Source organism: Hippichthys cyanospilos, chromosome 16 (assembly GCF_059441005.1).
Source record: "Hippichthys cyanospilos isolate Australia breed blue-spotted pipefish chromosome 16, RoL_Hcya_1.0, whole genome shotgun sequence".
NCBI lineage: Eukaryota > Metazoa > Chordata > Actinopteri > Syngnathiformes > Syngnathidae > Hippichthys > Hippichthys cyanospilos.
Genome location: NC_142384.1, coordinates 2487423 through 2502215, shown reverse-complemented (window position 1 = coordinate 2502215; position 14793 = coordinate 2487423). Strand labels below are relative to the sequence as shown.

General features: G+C 39.3%; 1 protein-coding gene across 6 annotated transcripts in view; it reads right to left on the bottom strand.

Moving 5' to 3' along the window:
* hdac5 (histone deacetylase 5) overlaps window positions 1-14793 on the bottom strand; it is a 67711-nt gene that overhangs the window by 18775 nt on the left and 34143 nt on the right. For all 6 annotated transcript variants that reach the window (XR_015868155.1, XM_088436624.1, XM_088436621.1 and 3 more), the window contains 6 exons: window positions 6495-6581; window positions 4733-4974; window positions 3334-3478; window positions 3114-3219; window positions 2204-2337; window positions 31-162 (listed from right to left, as the gene is read on the bottom strand). Coding sequence is in view for 5 of the 6 variants with exons in the window: in XM_088436624.1 (XP_088292750.1) it covers window positions 31-162; window positions 2204-2337; window positions 3114-3219; window positions 3334-3478; window positions 4733-4974; window positions 6495-6581 (846 nt within the window). In the remaining variant the exon portion in view is untranslated. The remainder of the gene's footprint in view (window positions 1-30; window positions 163-2203; window positions 2338-3113; window positions 3220-3333; window positions 3479-4732; window positions 4975-6494; window positions 6582-14793) is intronic.

Below are 14793 nucleotides of genomic sequence, written 5' to 3'. Positions count from 1 at the left end.
ACGGGTATTTCATTGTGTTATTTATGTAACCTGAAATCTCAATGGCTCTTTTCTTGAAGGTGCTGATGACAGTGCCATCTTTCCTTCTGAGGAGTGGAGAGCTCCGCCTCTCTGCTACTTTCTGTTTCAACCGTGAACGCACCTTCAGGTTAGGCTCTGACACTGAACAGCACAAAAGGAGGCAGACGAAAGAGAGGAAATTTAACATCTTAAAGCAATCAATCTGTTTCACTAGACTGATTACATAGACTTAAAGGGACAGTGTGTAAGATTTTGACAATTTTTCATGAAAAAGTACATTGTAAACTTCAAAAACTTGCAAACAAATGTGTTCTTAATCACTAACAGTATGTTTTACAAATAATCATCGGTCTAGTTATCATGACATAATATAATACATGGGGGGTGGCACTTTTCCGGAGGAGGCCGTGTTTGTTATAGCTACGGACAATGGTAAATGCAGCATCTGCAGCTCCTTCTGCTATCAGTAATGAAAAACGGTCTTACACACTATCCCTTTTAAGAGTAAAGATTTATTTATTTTTTAGCACGGCATGCGGTATACTGCTGCTGCTTGTTGAAGAGTCCATATTACGGTATTTTAAATGTTCCACATATATATGATTATATATTATCTTTGTCACAATTTTGATTCCGTTTCTAATTAATTATAAGTTATTTTGGTGACCATATTTCTAAACCAAATGTAAGATGCCTGGCTCACTAAAATCATGCTTCTCATTGAGTGGCTGCTACGCCTTTTATAACGTCGTCCTAGTGCACCACTGACTGCTCGATGAATATAGGAGCGTGTTTAGTCTTCATGGGCGGCACTAAATTAGTGACATAACAAAGTGAGGACCCTGTCATTTTCTCAGATCTGGTGGGCCTGATGTTGTGAGCAGCAGTGAGCAGGAATGCTCAGAACTGGGTGATTTGGGGAAAACACCAGCTTGGAGATGTTTTGCTGAGGCAATAGCGTTTTAACTTGGCAAAATGGTCCCAAAAGTTGATTTTGTATGATATGAGGCGAAACTCTCAACCGATTGTACAGGGTGACACAAAAAACGGAAACCTTCTATCAATCTAATAAAACCAAGAATGATAGAAGAAAAATATCTTGTTCAAAGTCATTGAAACTTGAATGCATTCCTTCAAGGCATTCTTAAAATCTGCTACTGATATTGACTGCTGCAAAAACTCAGGTGGGGTATTGTTGATTTCACCCTGAATTCCAGCCAAGTAAGGTGACAGTAATATGTTGTATGCCGTTTCATTACATGGGATCATTTGATTTTATTTTTTTTTTTCCAGTGGCTTTCAGCCACTGCCATTGCAGATCGTTACGTGGAGATGTTACATTCGTTTTTTACACCTGAAATGATCAATCTTTCAAACATTAAAGAAACCTGGTTTCATCAGAATGGAGCAACATCACACACTGCATGGAAATCAAGGGACGATGTTCGAGAATTACTTGGTTCCCTACATCACCAGATGTATGCGTTTGAGTTTGTTTTTTGTGGTGCTATCCAAGACTTAAGTGTAAAAGACTAAACCAAGACGTTTGAATGAGTTAAAACAGAGAACTCAGGATGAAATTCACAGTATACCAGCTGAGATGTTGCAGTGGTCAATGAAGAATCTCAACAGCAGAATTTGACAGAAGACAGAAAAAAGACAGAATTTGAGGGAAGTATATAAAAAAACAACAACTTTTTTTTAAATGCCATGTTTCAAAGTTTTAAATGACTGTGAATATAATATTTTTCTTCCATCATTTTTGGTTTCATTGGCTTGTTAAAAAGCTTCCTTTTTTGTGTTACCCTGTAGATCAGAAGCAAAATATGATTGTGTTTTCATCAATCATCATGAGAGAACCTAACTGAAACTTATTCACTTATTTTTTATTTTGTAAGTTAAATGTCAAAATCCATTTCCTACATTGCCTTTCCTTTTGGTTGGATACTAATTACAAGATCATGAAGCCTTGAGCAGGAATCAACGCCATGAGAGCTGCATAAAATTCAGCGACAGCAGGTCAATAACTACACTACCAATGGTCTAAAGAATTGGAAGTCAAATATTAGTTCGATTATAACCTGAATTATGCTGGTATTTTTCATCCTTTAATGTTCTAATGTGCAAATTAACTAATATGAGTTGCATCTTACAAGGCAATGTCTATGTTTGTATCCTCTACCTGTCTTGCGGAGCGGAAAATCATCCTTGCCCTCGTAGTTACCCAGTAATGTGGGCAGTTTATAAGATGGAGGAGTTCCTGGAGTGTTACTCTGGGGTGGAGAATTTTGTTCAAGGGAGGTGTTCTGCCCTCCCCTGCAGACACATAAAATGGACAGCTGGTAAACAGTGTCATAATACTTCGTCTATAATAGTATAATAACAATGTAATATTATCGTTTACTCTGTAAAAGAAAATAATTTTCTGATTTGATGAAATGTACAGTATCTCATAGCAATAGAACAAGTGGCTGCAGGAGAAATATACAGTACATTGTCTTTGAAGTATTAGGGCAGGGGTGGCCAAGTTTGGTCCTCAAGAGCCACAATCCAGCCTGTTTTCATTGTGTCCCTTCAACTAACACACCTGATTCAAATGATTAGGTCATCAGCATGCTTTGCAGAATCCTGGTAACAACGCTGATGAGTCAGGTGTTTTAGTTGAAGAGATACATTGAAAACAGGCTAGATCAGGGGTGGGCAACTCCAGCCCTCGAGGGCCGGTGTCCTGCATGTTTTCCAGTTTTCTCTCCCTAACACACCTGATTTAAACCATTAGCTCATCAACAAGCTCTGCTGGATCTTGAGAATAATCCTAATCATTTGATTCAGGTGTGTTTGAGAGAGAAAACAGGAAAACATGCAGGACACCGGCCCCCGAGGCCTGGAGTTGCCCACCCCTGGGCTAGATTGTGGCTCTTGAAGACTGAACTTGGCACCCCTGTATTAACACTGAAACATAACAAATATTGGAAAGGTTTTGTCTCTATATTTGATGGCCCAAGTTGTTAATGGAGAGAAACACTAAGCATAAGGTGGCATAAATGTTCTCTACGCTTACTATATTCTTATGACTGAAAAGAAACTCTTACCAGCACTTAGGGGAGAAGGAATGGTTCAGTCCACCGATGCCAGGCTCTTTCTTATTCAGAAGGAATTCCTGCAATTTCAACTTTACCTCGGTGCTAGCAATGGCACCTTTCATAACACATAGACACAAACAAACGCAATTGGTGGAAAGACCCAATGGCATATGCATAGCACAAATGCACTACTACATTCTCAGGAACACAAACAATGGCATAAACCTACTCTCTTTGCCTTTCTCCTTATTTCGAAGCAGAAGCAGCTGCTGCTCCAGTCGTTGTTTCTCCTGCTCTTCGTGTCTTTGTTGTTCCAATTTTCGCTTTTGCTCCAGCTCTTGCTGTCGCTTTGCTGCTAGCAGTTCCTGTTGTTGCTTACAAACCAATATCATTATCAGAACAACAAATATACCAACTGAAAACAAATAACATTTAGATTGTAGCCTGACCAACAAAAATAGACAAATAGTGTCATTCATAAGAAAATTGGATCTCAATGAAGCTTGATGTTAAAATTATATATACAGTCGGCCCCTGGTTTACAAACACCCTCTTTTACGAACATTTTGACTTACGAGCGTGGACCGCGGAGAAATTTGTCCCCCACTTACGCACAAACCTTTCGTCTTACGAACAATCTGACATGCCGGCTATTGTACTCGTTCATATATTTTCGCTTTGCTACATCATCAAAATCAGTAGTTGAAGCAACGGCAACGTTGAACGCTATTGCTCTAACAATGTCACAGTCACTGTCTCAGTCACGGTGTCGGTCACGGAGTCAGTCACGGAGATGCCGATATGCTATTGGTCGATTAAGGTCACAGGCTCGGTCTCACTCACGGAGATGCTATTGGCCGGCGTCACGTCAATCACAGAAATGCCGATATGCCATTGGCCGAACACCTTTATCTAGCTTGATGGCACAGCTGGTCGGGACGGAAGGAAGGAGAGAAAATGAGTGAAAAACGGAAGGAAGGAATGTTGTGAAGACTTTGCAAACTTTATCTGTTCGACATGGCTTGTAAAATTGCAAGTGGCGGTAAAGAAAGAAGTAAGAGGATGATGACAATAGAAACCAAGCAGGAGATAATAAAAAAAAAAATACGAAGGAGGCGCACGCATGGTTAACCTTGCTTGTGAGTATGGCTGTAACCGCTCGGCAATCTTCTAAGGGCAAGACTTTCCTTGCCGGGGGACGGACCTCGATCAACAACAAAATTGAGAGGCTTCTTCTATTATGGATTAAAGAGAAGGAAATCGCCGGTGATATGTTCTAGTTTGAGAAAAGTTCCCATTTAAGAAAATAAATAAATAAATTCTGCGGGTTGGTCTCTGCTCCCCTCCGCCTCCACCCAGCTCAAGTCACGTCGCCCCAAAGGTAAATGTCATTTTTCCTTTGTATATGTTATTTAATTTAACTGTACAGTAGATTATGTTATTCATTTTTAACATGTGTAAAAAGTCGTGATGTTTTTACCTAAGGTTTTTGCACGCGTTGCACGCATTCACTAATTAACATAGGTTTGGATTGCCCGTCATACGAGCAGTTCGAGTTACGAGCGTAGCCGCTGAACGGATTAAGTTCGTAACACGGGGGCCCACTGTATACTGTATACAAACAGTACCTTCAGGTGTTCCTGTAGCTGGACTTCATGTTGTCTGGTAAGTACTTCATGTTTTTTTTGGAATTCTGCAAAAAGTAGTTGTTTCTGTAGTTCCTGCTGCTGTTTAAGCAGTACTAGTTCATGTTGGAGTTGCTGCTCTCTCAACGTTGTGTCCACTCCTGCAGGTCCCACAGGCAAAGATCCCAACCTAGGCTCAGTGCGAAGGTCAACAGGGCCTCCACCACCTGAGCCTTCTTCAGAACCTGGAAAGAAATATAGTTAAGTTTCTTCTGAAAGTAAGTCAGACCTTTCAGAGGGAATTTATGTAAAAGATTCAAGACCAAGAAGTGAAATACAAGATACAAGACCAAGACAAGTAGAGCTTGGATTGGCACCCAAAATCATTGTTCTGTAATTGTGTTATTGGAACAGAAATAGGTTTATTGGATTCTGAACTTCTTTCTAACAACGAAATATTACCCTTTTCAGTTTAAAATGGCTACTCCTAAGCACATCTCACTGAAGGGCTAACAGTGGTGTTTGCGAAGATGTTTTGATCGCCAGCGTTCGTGCTTATATTGCTAGAGTTTGTGCTTATATTGACAGAGGTGGTCACAAGTTCAACCAGACTGCTACAAATAAATTTTGGACAAAATTTGCTTGTGGCACCCCAAACTCTTGCCCCTTGGTGGGACATCAGCTTTAAAAAGAATCTTGCATCGCCTTGTGGCCAAAAATAGAATTTAGGGCTGGGGCATATGACCAGAAAAATACAATCTGGGTATATTTGAAGGCATTCTAGATCTAGACAATTAAGATCTTAATCAAAGTAAAAACCCAACAAATATTTATTCAAAATAGAAATATTCAATTATATATTATAATATTCAAAAATAAATCCAGTGCAAGATGTTAAAAAAACAATAATGTAAGATGTTGTTTTTTGTTTTTTTTTACTGTATGTGTGTACAAGTTTTGTCTGGGTCTTATTAACAGGATAAGCCAAATGATAAAAAACAGTATGATTTATAGTCTGAATAAAACAGTATGAGAGCTTTCTGAATTAGACTTTTTATCCAAATAAAAAGGACCGAAAAGATCACCCATGATGACCTGATTGAGGTCAAAAGAGCACACAAAATCATCTCACATGCCTGAGGTGTTATTCCAAACAAGTGCAACGGGATTGCGTGTCAGAAATGTACGTTTCCATCACAAGACTACGTGCTTGAGGGTATTTTAGAAATTAATGACGCATTTTAGGAGCTTTTAAGTGTCAACAATTTGTAGTTCATAATATGAATAGGAAAAGCACCCGGCACATTTTCAAAGACTGACTAAATGACTGAAAAAAGTGAACTACCATCTGTGTACTGAAGATCTAAAACACCAAGGTTCATTTAAGTTAGGAAGAAGGAGTTAGGTTTGATCACAGAGAGAAAAATAATATATCTGATATCAAATTAGGGAGATGACATGAACTAGGTGGCCAAGGCATCAGTAATCATCAAGTAATATCCATAGCTGTAAATAAATGAAGTTATGGAACAATTGCAGAAGGCAAACACACTGGCTAAATGCATAATTATATATGTACCATTTGAAATTCAACCCCCGCATAAATGGTGACAATAAAAATCATTTGACAACAGTAAGTTAGTCATTCATGGCGACTACCACCATTTTGAGTCAATAATTTTAAAGACAGGATTTCCAGGGTCACCACCACCCTGTTAACTAAGAATCAGATACATACTAAAAACTATTGAGGACAAGTACTCACCACCTTCTGCACCTACTCCTCGCTGTTCACTTGGTGCGCCTACCGGGCTCTGCATGCCTGATGGTAGGCTGTTTTTTACCTCCACTACTGCAAAGGAGGGGGAGAGATAATGACTGATTAGTCTGGACAATGTTGTCGGGGGCACAAGCGTCTATTACATCATTGCCTGCCAACACAAACCAAGAGCTGCAGTTCTGATTTCATTAAGTTATGCAGTCATCACCTAAGTCAAAAAGGATTGCAGCATCTTGATACCAATAGCTGCTAGCTTTATACTGTGTCTAGTGTTGACCGGTAGCTGGTTCCATAAATAAAATAAAAAAAGGACACAAGATAAGCTGCAATCACTTCTACAATCTACTGCAATTACTACTAGATCACTACTAAAATACTTCGGATTTGAATCTGTTTGTTACTGGTTTCAATGACAGTTGATATATACACACACACACACACACACACACACACACACACACACACACACACATACATACATACATACACAGTAGGCCCCCGGTTTACGAGATTTATCTGTTCTACGGTTGGGATTGTAACGCGAATTCGCCAAATGGTGGGCAATCCAAACCTATGTTAATTAGCTAATGCGTGTAAAACCCCAGGTAAAAACGTAAAAACTGTACATACATATTAAAAATTGGTATCAAAATAGTATGGTGAGGGCTCCTTAGAAAGAATGTATTTACCTTTGAGTGCCGTGAGAGCTTGTTATGGCCATATTCCATAGTAAGGGTAGCCTAGTCTAGCTTAGCCTTCTTCGTATTTCTTGATTATCGCCAGCTTCATTTCCAAATAAATCATCTTTTTTAACATCACTAGCAATCTTGGTACCCATGGCTGACCAATTCAAGTTTGAATTAAGCACTAAAATGCATGCTAAATACGTTTTGGTAAGCACTCAAAGTTGAATAAAGCTGGCGGAACAGTAAAGCTTTGTTCGATTGTGAGTGGTTACAAAACCATATTTATAGTGCATTTTACTGCTTAATTCAAAGTTGAAAGGGCTAGCCATGGGTCCCAAGATTGCTAGTGATGTTAAAGAGAGAAGTAAAAAGATGATTTATATGGAATCGATGCTGAAGATAACCCTTATTAGGGAATATGGGCATAACAAGTGGCACTCAAAGGTAAATAAAATGGACCGCGGAGTTTTTTGTACCCCACTTACGCAAATACCTTTTGTCTTACGAACAATCCGACATGCCGCCGGTCAATGAGTTTGCACAATTATTTTCGCTTTGCTACATCAACGAAATCAATTGTTCACGCTTATCATGGTCACGCTGGACGCTATTGCTCTTAAAATGTCCCTGTCACTGTCTCAGTCACGGTGTCAGTCACAAAGTCAGTCACGGAGATGCCGACATGCTATTGGTCGATTAAGGTCACAGTCCTTAATCGGACTGTGACTATATCCGACTATATCCGGAGATGCGGATATACTATTGGCCGGCGTCACGTCAATCACAGAAATGCCGATATGGCCGAACGTGTTCATCTAGCTCAGTATTTCCCAACCTTTTGATCACCGCGTCACATTTAAATTGCTAGTGGCAGTAAAGGAAGAAGTAAGAGGATGATGACAATAGAAACCAAGCAGGAGATAATAAAAAAATTTGAAGGAGGCGCACGCATAGTTAACCTTGCTCGTGAGTATGGCCGTAACCACTCGGCAATCTTCCAAGAGCAAGACTTTCCTTGCCGGGGGACGGACCTCGGTAGACAACAAAATGGAGAGGCTTCTTCTATTATGGATAAAAGAGAAGGAAATCACCGGTGATATGTTCTAGTTTGAGAAAAGTTCCCGTTTAGGAAAATAAATAAATAAATTCTGCGGGTTGGTCTCTGCTCCCCTCCGCCTCCACCCAGCTCAAGTCACCTCGCCCCAAAGGTAAATGTCATTTTTCCTTTGTATATGTTATTTAATTTAACTGTACAGTAGATTATGTTACTAATTTTTAATATGTGTATAAAGTCGTGATGTTTTTACGTAAGGTTTTTGCACGCGTTGCACGCATTCACTAATTAACATAGGTTTGGATTGCCCGTCATACGAGCAGTTCGAGTTACGAGCGTAGCCGCTGAACGGATTAAGTTCGTAACACGGGGGCCCACTGTGTGTGTGTGTGTATATATATATATATATATATATATATATATATATATATATATATATATATATATATGTGTGTGTGTGTGTGTGTGTATGTGTGTGTATATATATATATATATATATTATACTGTATATATGTATATATGTATATATATATATATATATATATATATATATATATATATACAGTCAGCCCCCTGCTTACGAGCATCCCGATTTGCGAACATTCCGCCTTACGAGCGTGGATCAGGGAGAATTTTGTCCTCCGCTTACGAGCAAACCTCTCGTCTTGCGAGCATTCCGACAAACCAGCCATTGAGTATGTAGAAATGTTCTCGCCTAACTGCGTCAATATATTCAGCAGTTGCGTCATCTACAATCATTAATAGATACTTATGGCGGTAACGTGAACGCTATTGGTCTTACAATCTCACACTGACTGTCTCACTCACGGTGTCTAAATATATTACCATTTAAGTGTAGTGTTTGTACAGCTAAAGGGAAAAACAGCTGACATGAAATTAAATGTGCCGATTGCAGGACAAAGAATTGTCATTGGTTTAAATGTGTGTTTTTTTTTTAATTAATTGTCAATACATTCCAACCGTTTAAAAAAAAGTGCGAATAATTATCAGTCAGTCAAGGAGACGCCAATATGCTATTGGTCGATTAAGGTCACCCGGTCTCACTCACGGAGATGCTATTGGCCGGCGTCACACGTCAATCACAGAAATGCCGATATGCTATTGGCCGAACGCCTTTATCTAGCTTGATGGGACAGGATGGAAGGAAGTAGACAAAATGAGTGAAAAACGGAATGTTTTGAAGACTTTGCAAACTTTATCTGTTAGACATAGCTTCTAAAATTACTAGCAGCGGTAAAGGAAGAAATAAGAGGATGATGTTTTAGTATCTCCGTGATTTGCACCATGACTGAAAGAGTTACTGTAACACTGTAAGACCAATAGCCTATATGCGTTGCCGTATTAACTCAAGAGGTTAATCTCTGCACCCTATTACGGGTGATGTTTCAACGCCATATAATGGTTGCTTGACAATATTGCATGTCAGGTTAGTCGGCGATCTCCCAATATGCATTGGGACAGCGTCATTGTTGCAATTTTGTGAGTTGTAACCAAAGGTGAACTGACGCTCGAACAAGCCATAAGTGTGCTGCCTAGTAAATGCAACACACACAACCACCTCTCCGCTTCCACCGTGCTCAATTCACGTCGGGAAAAACAGTTGACATGAAATTAAGTGTGCCGATTGCAGGACAAAAAATCGTCACAGATTTAAATGTGTTTTAATCAATAAGATGTCAATACATTCCAACCGTTTAAAAAAAAAGTGCAAATAATTATCAGTCAGTCAAGGAGACGCCAATATGCTATTGGTCGATTAAGGTCACCCGGTCTCACTCACGGAGATGCTATTGGCCGGTGTCACACGTCAATCACAGAAGTGCCGATATGCTATTGGCCGAACGCCTTTATCTAGCTTGATGGCACAGCTGGTTGGGATGGAAGGAAGTAGAGAAAACCCTGACTGAAAAAGTTACTTTGACACTGTAAGACCAATAGCATATCTGATTTACCGTATTGACTTAGAGCATTCATCTCTGCTCATCTCAGCACAAGTCACGTCTTTCCAAAGGTAAAAGTCATTTATCCTTTGTATTTGTTATTTAATTCAACTGTACAGTAGATTATGTCACTTAATATTAATTTATGTATACAGCGTGATGATTTTACCTAAGGCTTCTGCGCGCGTTGCACGCACTCACGAATTAACATGGGTTTGGATTGCCCGCTATACGAGCAATTCGAGATACGAGCGTAGCCGCTGAACGGATTAAGTTCGTAACCCGGGGGCCCACTGTATGTATATATATATATATATATATATATATATATATATATATATATATATATATATATATATATATATATATATATATATATGTATGTATGTATGTATGTATGTATGTATGTATATATTTATATATATATATATATATATTTATATATATATATATATATATATATATATACATATATATACACACACACACACATACACACACATTCAGTGGGCCCCCTTGTTACGACCTTAATCCGTTCAGCGGCTAGGCTCCTAACTCGAATTCACCATATGACGGGCAATCCAAACCTATGTTAGTTAGTGAATGCGTGCAACGCGTGCAAAAACCTTACGTAAAAACATCAACACATATTAAAAATTAGTAACATAATCTACTGTACAATTAATTTAAAAATGACATTTACCTTTGGGGCGACGTGACTTGAGCTGGTTGTGGGTGGAGGAGGAGGGGAGCAGAGAAGAACCCGCAGAATTTTTTTTTTTTTCTTACACGAGAACTTTTTTCAAACAAGAACTTTTTTTAAACAATGACTTTTTTTGTTTAAACGAGAACTTTTTTTTAAAAAAGAACTTATTTTTAAACAAGAACTTTTTTTTGAACAAGAACATATCACCGGCGATTTCCTTCTCTTTAATCCATAATAGAAGAAGCCTCTCCATTTTGATGTTGACCGGGGTCCGCCCCCTGGCAAGGAAAGTCATGCCCTTAGAAGATTGCCGAGCGGTTACGGCCATACTCACGAGCAAGGTTAACCATGCGTGCGCCTCCTTCGTATTTTTTTTTTTTTTATTATCTCCTGCTTCGTTTCTAAAAACCTTGCTTGCTTTAAAGCCTTCCTTGTTGTTGAGAATTGTACCGATTGTCGAGCGGTTACGGCAATACTCACTAGTAAGGTTAACTATGCGTGCGCCTCTTTTGTATTTTTTTATTATCTCCTGCTTCGTTTCTATTGTCATCATCCTCTTACTTCGTCCTTTACTGCCGCTTGCAATTTTAGAAGCCATGTCTAACAGATGAAAGTTTGCAAAGTCTTCACAACGCGCAGACCTGCTCGTGCCATCAAGCAAGATGAGGGAGTTCGGCCAATAGCATATCGGCATTTCTGTGGTTGACATGACGCCGGCCAATAGCATATTGGCATCTCTGTGACTGCCTTAATCGACCAATAGCATATCGACATTTTCGTGACATGCGAGAAAAGCTGTTTTTGTTGATGCAGCAAAGAGAAAAAAATAGTGCGGACACACTGACCGGCATGTAGGATGGTTCGTAAGACGAAAGGTTTTTGCGTAAGAGGGGGATAAAAAACGCCACGGTCCACGTCTTAAGATGAAAAATAATGTAAGACAGGGGGTTCGTAAACCGGGGCCAGACTGTACAAGCTGGCGAGATTTCTCGTACCAGCATAGCTTAACTAGGGCTGTGCGATATGGCCTAAAAAAAAAAAAAAATCTCAGATTTTTTCACAAAAAAGTCTCGATTCACGATTTAAAACGATTTTCTCCCCTCTACCTAAAATCAATTTGCAGATGACAAAGAAATTGTTCAAAACAAATTTGAATTTGATTTTGTTTACATTTTCCCTTCTGGAGTTAAAGTGATATAAACAAGCCACACAAAAAAAAGAGATGGCAAGCCCTGTCTGCCATTGTAAACAGTGACAATGTAAATTTTCAGTAAGCTTTATTCTCAAATTATCTAAAAAGAAATTCAACATACTATCATAAGAACCTTGTTTGATGTTGATAAAATAAAGTGAAAACAAAACCTTCTGTTACCTGAACATGTTTTGCAAAATTAAGAGGCGCTTGTATGGTATGCAAAAAGGTATTTGGTCACTATTATAATTCCTTAAATAATTTTGACTAAATTGAATATCGGCATCAAATGAAATTAAACATCTACGGTAAATAGTAGCCTTCCATTGAAACAACTGTGAAAATGTAACTTTTCAGAAAACATTTCTAACTGACAGTGACACAAACATAAAATGAAATAAAGTGTAACAGACTGTTTATGATAAAACATTTACAAAAGTTTAACAACTTGCCATTCAGTATCCATTTACCACGTACCTGGGGTCCAAAACTTTCAGCAGGTGATTAAAACCCGTCTTTTCCACGGTGTACAGTATATGTGCACCGTATCTTTTGCAATATACATTGCGACTGCATCTATGACAGCTTTTCACCGGGCCCCTTTTTTATCATACAGGATACAGTTTGTAAATGTTTCCAAAACGGTAGGTTGTTTTTTGGTGGCGTTAACGTTACTTAGGCTGCCGTGGTCTTGTTCATGTCGTAAAGTGACCCACCTCTCCCTCTCGGTTGCATGCCTCTGTTTAAGGTGCTGCAGTAAATTGGTAGTACTGCTACCTTCAGTAGCAACAGCCTTTAAACAGACTTTGCAGTGAGGTGATGTTTGTTTTTTGTCTGACGCCACAAACCCGAACCAATTCCAAATAGCTGAAGATAAAGTTCCTTTCTTTGGAACGAGACCTGCATCTTCATTGCCATTTTGTTTATGTATTAAGTGCAGGCAGGGGGGGTGCACTCCGCGCTCTCTGAACTACGGGAGCTCAGCAGGCAGCAGAACTGGTGGCGCAAAATAAAATCGTTTTTCATAAAAAATAAATCCTCAAAAAGTAAACATTCGAATTAACCGATAAAATCGATTTATCGCCCAGCCCTAAGCTTAACTATAATTTTCTTTTGATTTTTTTTGTAATTTTTGTGGAGCGTCTCGCACTTGTTGAGCCAGAAGTGCAATGGAGGGTCGCTAGGTTGATAGACGCTAGTGCTACACTCTTGTGCAGGAGGTGATGATATGCATATCAACGTTGTTTGCGAACTGCCATTAATTGAAAATAAATTAAAAGGGAAAGAGGGAATTGGGGTACACAGGATAAATACTGGATGCTCAGATTATGGTACTTTCAAATCACCCGTGTGGCGACATTTTGTTTTCTTAATTGAGGCAAAGAATAGCAACATAATGTCTGATAAGAAAGGCAAATTATAAATGCTGCAAAAAAACCTACGTATTACTGTATGCAAAGGCATTTGCAGTGGGACCACCATAACCAAGTTAACCATGCCATTAAAAAAAAAAAAAAACACACAGGCCATCGACAATAGGAAACGTTTTTGCATCTCCACAGGTCGCATTAAGTCTGAGAGTTACCAAAATAACACACGAAATAGGTTTGTATGTCACGATCGACATGAAGCCATTTTCAAGCATGGGTGACTGTCGTACAACTACTTTGCCTGTTAGCTTGGCGTGACGTCATCTTAATTTGCATATCCAGATCCACGAATGCAAAGGATCAGATCCACAAATCCAAAGGAAAAATTCATTCATAGACATGAAGTCATCATACTCATACAAAAACAACGCAAATAACACAATTTAGACAAGTTCTCATACAAAAACAATTCAAACTCAACACAATTTAGAGTCATACTCATACGAATTGTTAAACACCAGTGGTGGGCCGAACCCTCATGGATTCTCTCCAGACACTCCGGCTTCTTCCCACACTCCAAAAATATGTATGGCAGATGTATTGGACATACTCAATTGTCCTTGAATATGTTTGGGTGAATGAATGGTTGTTCGTCTATATTTGCCCTGCAATCGGCTGGCAACCAGTTCAGGGTGTCCCTGCCTACTGCCCGAAGTCACCTGGGATAGGCACCAGCAAGCCTGTAACCCGTGTGAGTATAAGCAACTATAGAAAATGGATGGATGGATGTTGTGGTGTATTGCGTCAGATTGCACACAGACCAGACAAGTCAAGACTCAGCAACTTAAGAATAGACATCCCCAATTAGCTTATCAGCTTTCTGTCAGCTACACCATTCATTGGATATATGTGTTAGTGTGTGTACGATGGGACTTTTGCATAGTGAGCCAACACTGACCCTGATCTGCCACATGCTGTTGGCCATCGTCTCTTGAGCTCAGATGATCCCTGCTAATGGATTAGGCTACTTCCTGAAGATGCTAAAAGGTATGCCAGGGCATCAGGTTGTTTTCTACTACTGTATATCTGCTGGATGGACAGGAAAATATATCAGACCTTCAAAGAGAACTAGGATCTTGGACCTTCGTAACTGACACTCACATGGCTTTAGGATCACTTTGCTTATTCTCTGTTTCTCAAATAAGCTTGATTTATTCAGTTAACTTCACTTTCACCCCCTTCTATGGAGCTTTTACGCCCCATAAAAAGTCGTCAGTAAGCTCATCAAACACCAACATCCACAATGAGGCTAAGA